Source organism: Ranitomeya variabilis, chromosome 3, assembly GCF_051348905.1.
Source record: "Ranitomeya variabilis isolate aRanVar5 chromosome 3, aRanVar5.hap1, whole genome shotgun sequence".
Lineage (NCBI taxonomy): Eukaryota > Metazoa > Chordata > Amphibia > Anura > Dendrobatidae > Ranitomeya > Ranitomeya variabilis.
This window is the reverse complement of record NC_135234.1, coordinates 116,826,025-116,840,919: the sequence shown is the minus strand read 5'-3', so window position 1 is coordinate 116,840,919 and position 14,895 is coordinate 116,826,025. Positions and strand designations below refer to the sequence as shown.

Below are 14,895 nucleotides of genomic sequence, written 5' to 3'. Positions count from 1 at the left end.
ACCTGCAGATTCCTATTGGAGCAGGTGTAAACCCGCAGCGGATTCCGCAGAAAGAATTGACATGCTGCAGAAAATAAACCGCTGCGTTTCCGCGCGGTTTTTTCCGCAGCATGTGCACTGCGGATTTTGTTTCCCATAGGTTTACATTGTACTGTAAACTCTTGGGAAACTGCTGCGGATCCGCAGCTGCGGAAACGCTGTGGATCCGCAGCAAAATCCACAGCATGTGCACATAGCCTTACCCTAACCACAAGCCTAATCTTAACCCTATTTCCAACCCTAGCCCTAATTCCAACCCTAACTCTAAATCCAACCCTAACTCTAAGGCTATGTGCCCACATTGTGGATTCGTGTGAGATTTTTCCGCACCATTTTTGAAAAATCCGCAGGTAAAAGGCACTGCATTTTACCTGCGAATTTACAGCGGATCTCCAGTGTATTTTGTGCGGATTTCACCTGTGGATTCCTATTGAGGAACAGGTGTAAAACGGAATTTGCACGGTATATTCCGCACCATGGCCACAGCGGATTTGGTTGTCCATAGGTTTACATCGTACTGTAAACCTGATGGAAAACTGCTATGAATCCACTGCGGATTCGCAGCCAAATCCGCACCGTGTGCACGTAGCCTAATTGTAACCTTAACTCTAGTTCTAACCCTAATTCTAACCCTAGCCCTAACCCTAACCCTAGTGGGGGAAGAAAAAAAATATTTTCTTTGTTTTATTATTGTCCCTACCTATTTTTTTTATTTTGATCACTGTGATAAAAATGTACCTGGAACGAATCTGCCGGCCGGCAGATTCGGCGGGCGCACTGTGTATGCGCCCGCCATTTTGGAAGATGGCGGCGCCCATGAAGAAGATGGACGGACACCGGGAGGCTCGGTAAGTATGAAGGGGGGGAGATCGGAGCACGGGGGGGGGGTGTGGATCGGAGCATGGGGGGAGCGGACAGGAGGACGGGGGAGCGGACAGGAGGACGGAGGGGAGTGGACCACAGTACGGGGCAGAAAGGAGGACTGGGGAGGAGGGCGGTGGCGGGGGGCAGTTCAGGGTTTCCAGCCATGGCCGATGATATTGCAGCATCGGCCATGGCTGGATTGTAATATTTCACCACTTTTCATAGGTGAAATATTACAAATTGCTCTGATTGGCTGTTTCATTTTCAACAGCCAATCAGAGCGATCGTAGCCACAGGGGGGCGAAGCCACCCCCCTGGGCTGAAGTACCACTCCCCCGTCCCTGCAGATCAGGTGAAATTGGAGTTAACCTTTCACCCGATCTGCAGGGACGCAATCCCTCCATTACGCCACATAGGCGTCACAGGTCAGATTGGCACCGACTTTCATGACGCCTACGTGGCGTCACAGGTCGGGAAGGGGTTAAACTTTAATCTTTTTCAAACTGTTTATATTGTCATATTGTTTTCCAAAAGATATCATACACGCCGTTACTTATGCAATCTGATGCTCCCCCACTGAAAAAAAATTGTAGTTTTTATAAATAAGACCAAAGAGTTTTCTTCGTGATCGGAGCTTTTCCCATGCTTCTTCATCCATGCCCAGATTCCCCCCTTTCTCTGCTTCACTAACAGCTCGCAGATTGTGTAGACAAGCAAGTGAGTTCTCTCTAAAGCAGGGAAAGATGTGGCTCAGTGGGAATGGAGCGCCCCCACACCGCCGCAGGGCCGAGGGGTACCCGGAGCCGGGCCTTTAGGTCTCAGTCCTGGGGTTGTCATGGTGGCTAGACCCGGTCCGTGGCCCTGTCTGTCAGTGGGGGACGTCCGGTGCAATAAGTGGTATAGTAACGGTGTAGCGGTGCAGTTGTGGGGTGCAGGTCGCGGTAAATAACGAGGACACCAGGTTGCAGTCTCTTTACCTCTTTACTGAAGCTCTCTGGGTCCTCAGTCCAGAATACGGCTCACCAGGCTGCGCAAGTCCGGCCGGTCCAATGGCACTTCCAGAGCTCTCCTTGCAGGTGGAAATCGGTGCCTTCCTTCTAGCGCTATGTGTTGCAGTCCTTCCCTGCTGTGCTTACGGAAAGTACCCCACAACTGTTGTGTCTGTTTCTCGTGTTCCCTCACAACAACTTAATTCGCAATGATCTTCCTCGTCCCTCCAGATACTATGGTAGGAACGCACCCGTATGACGGGGAGGCTCGGAGATCTTCCGGGACTCTATCTGCGCCCCTCTCCTGTTGGTACCCCCCTTTGCCTTCCTGGGTGATGCGTGAGACAGTCCGCCTAAAGCTAACTGCCCTGCCGTAGGTCTGAGGTATGGCTTGAAACTCTTTACCTCCTCGGCGTTCCGGCCACCGGTAGTGCGCCTCAGTAAGGTGCTGCCTCTTTCAGCACAACCCTCACTGGTATCTCCTTTCGCTTGATTTCGTTTCTCACTCAGCACAATCTATCTCGCTTCTTAGTCCTTTCTTGAGTCCCGCCGCTTCCAGGAGCCTGCGCGGACCCGTTACGTTCTTTCAATGCCAAGCCTCTGCCAGGATCCCACCCCTGGCAGAGACCCTACAGTCTCTCCCTTCACAACACCCCCTGCCACAGGGTGTTGCTCCGTTCAATCCCGTCAGCGTTCTCTCTAACTTCCTGCCTGACCCCCAGTTTACCCACTATGGTGGGGAGTGGCCTAATGAATAGCACCCTTAGCTCCCCCCGGAGGCCCAGCTGTGAAATGTATTGGTGACTGTGATACCTGCTCAGAGAACTCCTTCAGTGCCATCGAACGCACCATGGCCCCCCTTAGTGGCTGAGCCATGATACTGCAACGACCAGGACTCTGGGGCGCTGCACTCCCCCCTGGTTAAACACAGTACTCCGGGACTGGGAAGAAAAACAACAATACAGGTTAGCAAAAAGACATACAATTTTGTTGAGTGCAAATAACAATAAGTATACTTAAGTAGGCTTCCCTTTATGGGAGGTGAGGACACTTTTAACGTTACAAACATAATCAACATTATAAATTACAGAGCATAAATAACTTCTGTTACCCAACCGGGTATTCTACTTAGTGCAATTTTTGGAACAATAACTTAACATTGCCTTTAAGAAACTCACACTCTTAGTCTATCAAAGGCCTTCCTATAATCACATTATAAGGCATTTCAACTTTACATTCTCCTTCTTGTGAACCTGCAGGACCGCCTGTCCCTACGGCACCAGACCTACTGCCTCTCCTTTCTTTTACAGGACCGCCCTGTTCAGCCAGGGCCTACTGCCTTTCGCTACTATACACAGTATAGACATAACATTCCTTTCATTTAAAGAACTCTGAGCCCGCTCTACTCGGCTCCTTTAAGGACTCACTCTCTAACCCCTACGGGTTCACTCTCTGTCCTTAGTAACAAAGTAACTTTTCAATGGGGACGCGGGGTTTACCTTCTATCCTCACCTTCAGGGGCTGGCTGGCAATTTTCAGCCTGGGGGGCAATCACAAGGCAGTGGCCCTCGAGTTGCGGTGGCCCTCCTTTTCCCTGCTTATATCTGGCCACTGCATTAAAGTATCAGTGATAACAGGCTTTAAAAACAGGCTGGTACACAGATATGGGAACTGAACGGAGCTTGCTGCATAGATATAGGAGCAGAATCGAGCTTACTCCAGAGATATGGGAACAGAACGGAGCTTACTACAGAGATATGTGAGCAGAACAGAGCTTACTACAGAGATATGGGAGCAGAACAGAGCTTACTATAGAGATATGGGAGCAGAACCGAGCTTACTACAGAGATATGGGAGCAGAACAGAGCTTACTATAGAGATATGGGAGCAGAACCGAACTTACTAGATTCAGAGATATGGGAGCCGAACCGAGCTTACTGCAAAGATATGGGAGCAGAACCGAGCTTACTACAGAGATATGGGAGCAGAACCGAGCTTACTGCAAAGATATGGGAGCAGAACCGAGCTTACTGCAGAGATATGGGAGCAGAACAGGGCTTACTACAGAGATATGGCAGCAGAAACGAGCTTAGTACAGAGATAAGGGAGCAGAACCGAGCTTACTGCAGAGATATGGGAACAGAATCGAGCTTACTACAGAGATATGGAAGCAGAACCGAGCTTACTGCAAAGATATGGGAGCAGAACCAAGCTTACTACAGAGATATGGAAGCAGAACCGAGCTTAGTGCAGAGAAATGGGAGCAGAACCGAGCTTACTGCAGAGATATGGGAACAGAATCGAGCTTACTACAGAGATATGGGAGCAGAACCAAACTTACTACAGAGATATGGGAGCAGAACCTAGCATACTACAGAGATAAGGGAGCAGGACCGAGCTTACTAGAGAGATATGAGAGCAGAACCGAGCTTACTACAGAGATATGGGAGCAGAACCGAGCTTACTGCAGAGATATGGGAGCAGAACCGAGCTTACTACAGAGATAAAGGAGCAGAACCGAGCTTAATACGTCTACCACATGGAACCAAGTCTGCTACATAGAAACTGGAGCAGAACTGAGATTACGACATACATACAGTACCATAATCTAGATTACTACATTGATAGAGTACCAGAACCAAGCTTACTGCTTAGATATGGTGCCATAACGGAGCTTACTTACAAACATACACACAACAATACAGCTACACAGTGCCTAGTACTAACACCACTACACAGAGAATACATAATATCAGAGGTGTCAAACTGCATTCCTCGAGGGCCACCAACAGGTCATGTTTTCAGGATTTCCTTAGCATTCCACAAGGTGCTGGAATCATTCTGTACAGGTGATTAAATTATCACCTGTGCAATACAAGGAAATCCTGAAAACATGACCTGTTGGCGGCCCTCGAGGAATGCAGTTTGACACCTCTGCATAATATTATAATATCACCATTACCTCTACATGAAACTACACTCTATACAAAGACCAATGATGCCACCATACACTCCCTGACACAAGTTATGTCGCTTATTCATGTTATGTAAATAAAAGCTTATAACCTGACGTTAAATTCATCCATTAGTTGTATAAGTTATTCTTTTGAAAGCTGAAACCCTCCAAAATGTGGTTTAGGTTAAGAAAATAAATTGTTATTAAAGCAGAAATATTGATCAGTTAATGGACATAGAATGGTCAGATTTTGGCAAGACAAAATTTTTGTTGCCCACAGACAAACAATTAACTTAAAATACAAATATATGTTGCATAACATTGGTGAGTGAAGTTGTGGTGCTCCTCTAGATTCTTTGGTTTTGTCTTCCAAGCTTCCTCTTTCATCCTACCCCAAACATGCTCAATGATGTTCATGTCTGGTGACTGGGCTGGCCAGTCCTTGAGCACCTTGATCTTTTTTGGCTGGAGGAACTTTGTTGTAGAGATGGATGTATGAGATGGAGCACCATCCTGCTGCAGAATGACCTCTTTTATGATTTGAATATAAGAGGTAGCTAATACTTCTTGATATTTTAGGCTATTGATATTGCATTCCACCTTGCAAATGTTTTGCACACCCCCATACTGAATGTAACCCCAGACCATGATCTTTCCACCACCAAATGTAACTGTCTTCTGGGTGTATTTTGGATCCATACGGGCTCCAGTAGGTCTCCTGCAGTGTTTGTGGCAGCTGTGGTGTAATTCTACTGAAGAGAAATCCACCTTCTGCCACTTTTCCAGGTCCATCTATTTAGCAGGCTGTGGGAGTTTGCAGATGCCACACGGTTTTTTATTTGCCTTTTGTTTAGTGCTGGCTTCTGGGCACTGATTCGACCATGGAGGCCATTTTGAGACAGAATCCTAGAAACTGTTCTAGTTGACACAGGGACTTGAGGTGACCAGACCTGTTGGAGCTCTGCTGCTGTGGAAGAGGAGCTTGCTTTGGATTTTCTAACCAACAAACGTTCCTCCTGAGGAGTTGTCTTGCGGGGTCAGCCAGACCTGGGCTAGTCAAACACATCTCCAGTCTCTTCAAATCTTTTTTTTAATTCTTTGTACTTGACGCTGAGACACATTAAAAGTGCCCGCCACCTCTGCAGTGGATCTGGTCTTCAGCCTCTTGATAATTCAGGCTTTGGTCGCAGGGTGGATTTTTGGCATGTTGTCAGAGCTTAAGTTGCAGTTCAAGTGAAGGTCTGGGGAGCGGGGTTTCGTTTTATACACACGCACTAAATAACCAATCATTTACTGAGCACAGGTGAGGATGTAAACTAGGATTGGGTGCATTATATGACCAGGCGACAAAACTTTTGTCTTGCTAAAATCTGACCATTCTGTGTCCATTAACTAATCAATATTTCTGCATTGATGTCAATTTATTTTCTTAACCTAAACCACATTTTGGAAGGTTTCAGCTTTCAAAAGAATAATTTATACAACCAATGGATGAATTTAACATCAGGTTATAAGCTTTTATTTACATAACATGGATAAGCGACATTACTTCTGTCAGGGAGTGTACACCTTTTACTTCTTGTATACTACAATACTGATCATTAGTTTTAATAAAGCACAATACTAAGTGCCATTGTATACAGGAACTCTGTATTTACGGTCAGTGTAAAGATACTACAGTGATCACTGGTGACATTATACACAGGAGATCTGTATAAGGTGTCAGTGTACAGGTAATAGAGTGATCACCACTGCCAGTGACATTATACACAGGAGCTTTGTATATAGTATACAGTGTATAGCGTCAGTGTACAGGTAATACACTGACTCACTAGTGATGTCTCTAGCTGAAGTCCTTCATCTTTGCTTTTCATTTTCATCCAGCACAGACTGCCATCACTTCTTCCAGCCAGGACTCATCTCTGCATAAAATAACACAGTTACCTAGAGCACGGCCTCCAGACCACATTCCTCACTTTTTCCCTTTCTTCTACGCCATGTTCCAAATTATTATGCTAATTATATTTTTCTCGGATTTTCCTAAATGATCGGTGCAAATGACAGTCAGTCTAATAAAAGTCATCACCCGTTAGAGTATACATTGAATTTTATTGAAGAAACCTCCCAATGATAACAGTATAATCTTCAAAATGAATAAAAACTCAAAATGCACTGTTCCAAATTATTAGGCACAGTAGAATTTCTAAACATTTGATCTGTTTTAAAGAACTGAAAATGCTCATTTGTGGAATTTGCAGCATTAGGAGGTCACATTCACTGAACAAAAAAGCTATTTAACGCCAAAACATCCTAACAGGCCAAGTCACATGTTACCATAGGAACCCTTCTTTGTTATCACCTTCACAATTCTCGCCTCCATTGAACTTGTGAGTATTTGGAGAGTTTCTGCTTGTATTTCTTTGCATGAAGTCAGAATAGCCTCCCAGAGCTGCTGTTTTGATGTGAACTGCCTCCCACCCTCATAGATCTTTTGCTTGATGATACTCCAAAGGTTCTGTATAGGGTTGAGGTCAGGGGAAGATGGTGGCCACACCATGAGTTTATCTCCTTTTATGCCCATAGCAGCCAATGACTCAGAGATATTCTTTGCAGCATGAGATGGGGCATTGTCAGCATGAAGATGATTTTGCTCCTGAAGGCACAATTCTGATTTTTATACCATAGAAGAAAGTTGTCAGTCAGAAACTCTATATACTTTGCCGATGTCATTTTCCCACCTTCAGGAACCTTAAAGGGCCCTACAAGCTGTTTACCCATGATTCTGGCCCAAAACATGACTTCTCCATCTCCTTGCTGACGTTGCAGCCTTGTTGGGACATGGTGGCCATCCACCAACCATCCACTACTCCATCCATCTGGACCACCCAGGGTTGCTCGACACTCATCAGTAAACAAGACTGTTTGGAAATCAGTCTTCATGTGTGTCTGGGCCCACTGCAACCGTTTCTGCTTGTGAACACTGTTTAGGGGTGGCCGAATAGTAGGTTTATGCACCACAGCAAGCCTTTGAAGGATCCTACACCTTGAGGTTCGAGGGACTCCAGAGGCACCAGCAGCTTCAAATAACTGTTTGCTGCTTTGTAATGGTATTTTGGCAGCTGCTCTCTTTATCCAATGAATTTGTCTGGCAGAAACCTTCCTCATTATGCCTTTATCTGCATGAACTCTGTCTGTGCTCTGTTTCAGTCACAAATCTCTTCACAGTATGATGATCACTCTTAAGTTTTCATGAAATATCTAATGTTTTCATACCTTGACAAAGGCATTGCACTATTTAATGCTTTTCAGCAGCAGAGAGATCCTTTTTATTTCCCATATTGCTTGAAACCTGTGGTCTGCTTAATAATGTGGAACATCATTTTTAAGTAGTTTTCCTTTAATTAGAATCACCTGGAAAACTAATGATCACATGTGTTTAAGATTGATTTTAGGGATCCACTGAGCCCTGAGACACAATACCATCCATGAGTTTATTTGAAAAACAAAACAATTAAATCTTTATGACACTTAAATCCAATTTGCATAATAATTTGGAACATGGTGTACACTAGACATCTGAATACAGAGGTGCACCCACAAACAATATATAATTGGTTATTATGCAACCTCATAGATTGTAAGCTTGCGAGCAGGGCCCTCATTCCTTTTGGTATTGGTGTTGATCTATGTGTTTATTGTTATGCTTAATGTCCATTGTCTGTACAAGTCCCCTCTAAAATGTAAAGTGTTGGCACTATAGAAATAAAATTATCATAATTATTATTATTAACCGACCATTCCAAATATAAACTATAATCCACCACTGTGCACCCACTAACTATAAATAGCCACTTTCCCCATTTAATATATAAATTAATTCGCACCTGTACTCTTTCCCCCAATTCATTACCAGTCACTTCATCCTCAACGCCCCCCACTATGTACCTACCACTCTAACCCTAACCCCGATTCATTATAGTTACATGCCCCTCCCGCCCCAATTCATTGTCATGTCTTTCTCTCTCACCCTCTATTCATTATCAACTGCTCTACCCCACATTCAATACATCATTTACTCCCCCACCCTTAAAATTAATTATTTGTTCTTCCCCTAGATCATTTGCTCTCCCCACCCCCACCTTCAATTAAATTGCTGTCCCCTGTCCCTCACACTGAATTTATCATTTTGCAGTCCCCCCACTTTAATTTGAAGTCCCCTTACTTCATTCATTGCAGTCCCCTATCACCCCCTCACTTCATCTGCAGTGCCCTTTCATCATTTGCAGCCCCCTATCCCTCTTCCATTTCATCATGAGCAGTCCCACATCAGGCACACTTCATCATGTGCAGTCCTGCAGTCCCGTTCTCCCACTTCATCATGTGCAGTCCCCTTACCCCCCACTTCATCATGTGCAGTCACCCTTACCCCCCACTTCATGTGCAGTCCATCTTACACTCCACTTTATCATGTGCAGTCCCCATTACCCCCCACTTCATGTGCAGATCACCTTACCCCCACTTCATCATGTGCAGTCCCCCTTACCCCCCACTTCATCATGTGCAGTCCCCCTTACCCCCCACTTTATGTGCAGCCCCAATCCCCTTCATCATGCACAATCCCCCTTACCCCCACATCATCATGTGCAGCCCCATTCCATCATACAGCCCCACTCTCCCCACTTTATCATGTGCAGTCTCCTTTATCCACTAAACTATCATGTGCAGCCCCACTCCATCATGTACAGCCCCACTGAACCTTCATCATGTGCAGCCCCACTTACCCCCTCACTCCATCATGTGCAGTCTCCTTTAACCCCCAAATTCCATCATGTGCAGTCACCTTACACCCCCCACTTCATAACTTACACCATTAAATTTATTTTATAAAGAAAACAAAAAAGTTCTTCATACTTACCTCACCAGTCGCTCCCCTGCAGTGCCTCTCTGCTTCTAGCATCCAGGTCATGTCGGCGAGTGCGTGAGGATGCCATCGCGCATGCCCAACACCTAACCTGGAAGTATAGAGAACATGAAGGGAGCAGTAGCTGCGCAGCCATCAAGGTGACAGCCAAGCATAGCTCCTGGCCCCAGCGCAGACGTGTGCGCTGACTGTGATGCGGCTGTGTCTGCTGCCGGCCACGTCACAGTACAGCAGACATGGCTGTGCACAATTTGCTGTGTGGCTGTAGCCACCACCAGGCAGCCGGCCCTGAACAGCAGCTGGGGGAGCGGCCCGGGGGGCATTTGCCTCTTTGCCACCTGGGCCAGTCAGCCCCTGCTCACCTTCATTATTACTTTTTTTTTTTTTTTACTTTCAACTATGCAGGCTTCTACATCTACCCCTACGGGCTCTCTGCATCTTTCCTTTCTACAAAACATTATTCAGATTTCACATTTCAACAACTTCAACACATATAACTCGGCATGTAAAACAGTTACATTTTCTTTTTCAAGGCATCATTATCACATTACTGTTCGGTAACAGTATCTCTTTCAAATTTACTTCGTCACATCCCCTTTAAGAGGAGACCAAGTCTTTCTAAGGTAGCTCGTCTTCTCAGCCTACCGGCCCATGCAAAGGTTCCGGCATGGTATCTTCGCAAAGTGTCTTTAACTAGAACCGGTAGGGAAGGTATCTTCACAAAGTGTCTTTGGCTAAAACCAGTAGGAAGCACCTTTTAGAAGGTGCAAACTATTTACAAAGGAAGTTCGAATCATGCACAGTCCATGATTTCTGCAGTTTTTATAACATTGTGGAACAAAAAGCAAAAATGAAAGTGAAAGCAAAAATAAAAAGCAATAGGGATCCCGGGTAAACAAAGGGATCCCTTTAAGAGTTAACCCAGGACGGGTTTTAGTAGCAAAACAGCAAGGAAATAAACAGTTAACTATTTACAGTCTCAGGTTTCCGAGGTTTAGTTGGACGGCTTCCAGGGCTGCACCTGGCACTTTACCCCTCTTGGCCTGGGGAAAGTGAGGTCCAGGGTTACACCCAGTGCTGGACAAACGCCGTTAATCCGTCTTTCATGTACGATTAAATCATGCGCAGCGATGGAGGTCTGCGCAGCTTGAGTATGGGCATCTGCTGCAGCAGAGGTAGCGGCTGCTGCAAGATCAGTCACTGGAACGGAGTCAGCAGCTGTGGCACTAGCAGTCACTGGAGTGGTGTCGGTCGTCAGGGCAGGGTGGCTCTTCCTACCTGCTTCAGATGCGGTTCCTCCGGTGCCGGTCTGCTCTGCCTCCGCTGGGGTCCGGAACGCTGGCTGCGGGGCCTTGTTCTGCGACGCTGTCATCTCTGCTTGCAGCACCTCGCTTTCCGGCAGGGCCTTGCTTTCCAGCTTCGGAGCGCTGGGACTTCTTCCCTGCTCCGGACCAGATGAGGCTGCCGACAGATGTCCGGTGAGGCTCCTGATGATGGCCTTCTTCCACCCGGCCTCAGTGCTCAGCTGCGTCCGCCGGGGTCGGTCGCTGAGCTCGTCCACTCCGGCCTGCAGGAATTCAGCATCAGCGGTGGAGGCCTGGTTGCGGTGCCCCTCCGGGTGGCTGGGGGAGTCCTCTGCTCCGACCCCACGCTCCGGCTCCGGGCGGCTCACCATGGCGTCCTCCATGTCGCTCGCTCCTTCTTCCTGGTCCTTTTCCCGCTCTCTTCTTCGTGGGCGGTTTCGTTTTCGTTGTTTCTGCCCACCATTAAGGATCAGGAGGCGGATCTCGGCTGCTGACGGACACGTCCTCAAGGGGCCGAGATATTTAGACTGGGCGGCCATTGTCTTTCGCGCTCTTCAGCTTGTTCACGCCCACTTCCACGCCCTTCTTCTTCTCCTGCGCTCTCCTTAGCGCTGTAATGGCGGCGGCTTTGGCGGGAACTTCTGGCGGCAAGTGGCAACACACAGTCCTTGTAATAAAGCACAGTCCAAGCACGATAAATCACAGTTCCAAGGCACACATGACCTGATTCTTCAGGCTTAAGTAGATCCTGTTCGTGACGCCAAGTTTGGAGCGCCCCCACACCGCCGCAGGGCCGAGGGGTACCCGGAGCCGGGCCTCTAGGTCTCAGTCCTGGGGTTGTCACGGTGGCTAGACCCGGTCCGTGGCCCTGTCTGTCAGTGGGGGACGTCCGGTGCAATAAGTGGTATAGTAACGGTGTAGCGGTGCAGTTGTGGGGTGCAGGTCGCGGTAAATAACGAGGACACCAGGTTGCAGTCTCTTTACCTCTTTACTGAAGCTCTCTGGGTCCTCAGTCCAGAATACGGCTCACCAGGCTGCGCAAGTCCGGCCGGTCCAATGGCACTTCCAGAGCTCTCCTTGCAGGTGGAAATCGGTGCCTTCCTTCTAGCGCTATGTGTTGCAGTCCTTCCCTGCTGTGCTTACGGAAAGTACCCCACAACTGTTGTGTCTGTTTCTCGTGTTCCCTCACAACAACTTAATTCGCAATGATCTTCCTCGTCCCTCCAGATACTATGGTAGGAACGCACCCGTATGACGGGGAGGCTCGGAGATCTTCCGGGACTCTATCTGCGCCCCTCTCCTGTTGGTACCCCCCTTTGCCTTCCTGGGTGATGCGTGAGACAGTCCGCCTAAAGCTAACTGCCCTGCCGTAGGTCTGAGGTATGGCTTGAAACTCTTTACCTCCTCGGCGTTCCGGCCACCGGTAGTGCGCCTCAGTAAGGTGCTGCCTCTTTCAGCACAACCCTCACTGGTATCTCCTTTCGCTTGATTTCGTTTCTCACTCAGCACAATCTATCTCGCTTCTTAGTCCTTTCTTGAGTCCCGCCGCTTCCAGGAGCCTGCGCGGACCCGTTACGTTCTTTCAATGCCAAGCCTCTGCCAGGATCCCACCCCTGGCAGAGACCCTACAGTCTCTCCCTTCACAACACCCCCTGCCACAGGGTGTTGCTCCGTTCAATCCCGTCAGCGTTCTCTCTAACTTCCTGCCTGACCCCCAGTTTACCCACTATGGTGGGGAGTGGCCTAATGAATAGCACCCTTAGCTCCCCCCGGAGGCCCAGCTGTGAAATGTATTGGTGACTGTGATACCTGCTCAGAGAACTCCTTCAGTGCCATCGAACGCACCATGGCCCCCCTTAGTGGCTGAGCCATGATACTGCAACGACCAGGACTCTGGGGCGCTGCAGGAAATAGAGGTTTGGAAAGTGCTTTGCCGCTCCCAGAGCACTTAAGCCTCATTTGCATATAATACTAATAGCTTGCATATAAAATGAAACTATGATTTCAACAAAGCAACAGATTGCACAAGTAAAGGTGTGGATGACATTATGGTTCAGAGAGCAATATGAGCATATAAACAGTTTTTCTGAAATTAATCATTTTGACAGATTCCATTTAATTATTGAAATTAATCAGCCCCCTTTACACAGAGCTGGAAGTTTAGCTCTAGAACTTTGGACTGTCGCAGGTATTTTCATGTCAGGCATTTTTCTACATATAAGTAGATTACTAACTTATATTTTATACAAATCAAAAAATATATATTTTTAAAGTGGACAATTCCTCTATGTATTGCACGTTTCAGTGGCATATAGGCAGCATAGAAAGCATTGGCAGGTGAAGGAGGACAAAAGTGTAACTAAAAGGTCTGTGTGATTGACTAGTTATTGGCATTTATATAATGAAGCTCGTACCTGATCCGCTTTTCCTTCTTCTCCAAGGACTCAGATCCAAAATGGGAATCTGTGAGCAACTTACAAAATTTCCTGGAAAGGTATTTGCTAAAAACACATTCTGAGGAACTTGGGAGATAGCGGTGTTGTCACAGATCATGCGAGACATTGTCGCTCTATCGATAGCTCTCTTCTGAGCAATTGTAAACTCGGTAGGTCTTTCATAGTAAAATCTGAAAAAAACAAGTGAAATGTTTGTTAATGATTAGCAGTTGATTTTGACATTTGCTTTGGAGAATCACATGTGATGTTCCCAGGCTCGCTACACCTACAATACTGCATAAAAGCAGTGATCTGGTTTATATGTGCACTATTGGCACTTTTTATTATAACTCCCAACTCTCTTGGAACATCTGTGTGGCTCCCAGATTCTTGTAAGAGCTGGCAAATCCCCTGGGCACCACTGACACCTCAAGGAAAGCAGCGTGACCTGGAAGTGGTTGGTGATGGGACCAATTGTCCATGGTGCATCCCTTAAAGTTGACAAGAAAGGAATATTGATATTTCAGCTTTGGAACACTTGTAGTAGAAAGCAATTTTGTCTGCCCTCCCCTGTCAGAAGCCTTACATCTAGCCAAATCAGATCTCCCACTTTGCACTGATGAGGGGCAAAGACGCTGGAACACATTTGCAAAAAAATTGACTGGTTCGGCTTTGTATCCTAAGTCATGTAGTGAGACTTGCTAAAGGGTTGATATTGACTTTTAGGATTGATACATCCAATGGGTGGCGGCAGGGTTCAAGTCTTTTTCCTTTCTGTAGAGGTTATTGGCATATTTAAATTCCCAAAGGTGCATGGCCTATAAGTTCTTATACCAGCTTGGTATTCTCCAAAAGGAGAAACATTACTCACAGAACTGTCACAGACCTCTAACCTAGACAAATCAGACGTCCTGTTTTGCACTGATGAGGGGCAAACACCTCAAAACACGTGCCTGAAAAATGGAGTGTCTGGTTTGTCTTCTTATCTTAATTCATGTCGCAGTGCTCATTAACGGGTCAATATTGATGACGGCATTTAATGTGACATTAGGGCTTTTGGGTCTTCATAGAAATTAAAACATGTACAGTATGTAACTGTTTCCTGTGCAACCCCTATAATTCTGATGTCCACATGTGGAAAGTCATGAAAAAATTAAATACACTTTTATTGAAGTCCATGAGTTTTAAGTATTGGTACATAAGAAACAAAATCTTATCCTTAGAAGGCCATGAAATTAGGTAAAAATAACCTCAGATGAACAACACCACATGTCGACATCATGTAATGTGGTGTGTGAGAAATTAAGTACACCCTATGAATCAATAACTTGTAGAAACAAATTTATCAGCAATAATCAGTAATCGTTTCTTTATTAGTCTCTCACAT

The 14,895-nt window shown here is 46.4% G+C and overlaps 1 protein-coding gene across 2 annotated transcripts in view; it reads right to left on the bottom strand.

The window, feature by feature from the left end:
- The window catches only part of LOC143815422 (myeloperoxidase-like), a 95,205-nt gene that overhangs the window by 5,152 nt on the left and 75,158 nt on the right, over window positions 1-14,895 (bottom strand). For both annotated transcript variants that reach the window (XM_077294583.1, XM_077294584.1), the window contains exon 13: window positions 13,488-13,699. In XM_077294583.1, coding sequence (XP_077150698.1) covers window positions 13,488-13,699 — 212 coding nt within the window. The remainder of the gene's footprint in view (window positions 1-13,487; window positions 13,700-14,895) is intronic.